The following is a 541-nucleotide window of genomic DNA, read 5'->3' on the forward strand; positions in this document are numbered from 1 at the left end:
GAATAGACTGGCTAGTAAATCATGACGTGGCCTGGTACTTCCAATCGGACAAAATTAGAACCTACGTTAATGGAAGATGGTGCAACCTCCCCGTCCTAAGGAGGGGAAGAGACGTGAACCCTCACGGGAAAACGAGGAAAGCGGAGCAGGCAAAGTCTGCGGCAGATCGGGCTTACGAGGAACTAGCAGCCCAGGTGGCAAGGATGACGGTGGAGGAGGCGACGGCATTGTTATGACCCCCACCTGAACGGTATAAATCGAGACACAAGGCAGGAGAGCGGGTGAAGATTAAGGACATACTTCGGCAAGCGAGAGAGGAGACGGCGAACCTGGAGGGGGCACTTGAGGGACTACACTGCGTGGTTGCATTACCTCCTACGAAACCTGACCGGGTCGTTCACGTACCAACGGACCGTCAACGGCCTTTGCTGTATGCCCTAACGGTGTATGTCAAGTCCCATCCAGCTGAACATCCTCCTCCAGCGAGTGTACTTGAGGGGCCAACCGACGAAATCGGAACAGACGACGAGGAGTCTCCTTC

General features: G+C 54.9%; 1 protein-coding gene across 1 annotated transcript in view; it reads left to right on the plus strand.

Annotated features, from left to right (window-relative positions):
* Positions 1 to 447: 447 nt before the first annotated feature.
* EMH_0002490 (OSJNBa0042D13.18 protein, related) overlaps positions 448 to 541 on the plus strand; it is a gene marked incomplete at both ends in the record, with an annotated part of 2,288 nt that continues 2,194 nt past the window's right edge. Inside the window, one exon of the mRNA XM_013496032.1 lies at positions 448 to 539. Within this exon, the coding sequence (XP_013351486.1) occupies positions 448 to 539 (92 nt within the window). The remainder of the gene's footprint in view (positions 540 to 541) is intronic.

This window comes from Eimeria mitis, genomic scaffold (assembly GCF_000499745.2).
Source record: "Eimeria mitis Houghton genomic scaffold, Emh_scaff188, whole genome shotgun sequence".
NCBI lineage: Eukaryota > Apicomplexa > Conoidasida > Eucoccidiorida > Eimeriidae > Eimeria > Eimeria mitis.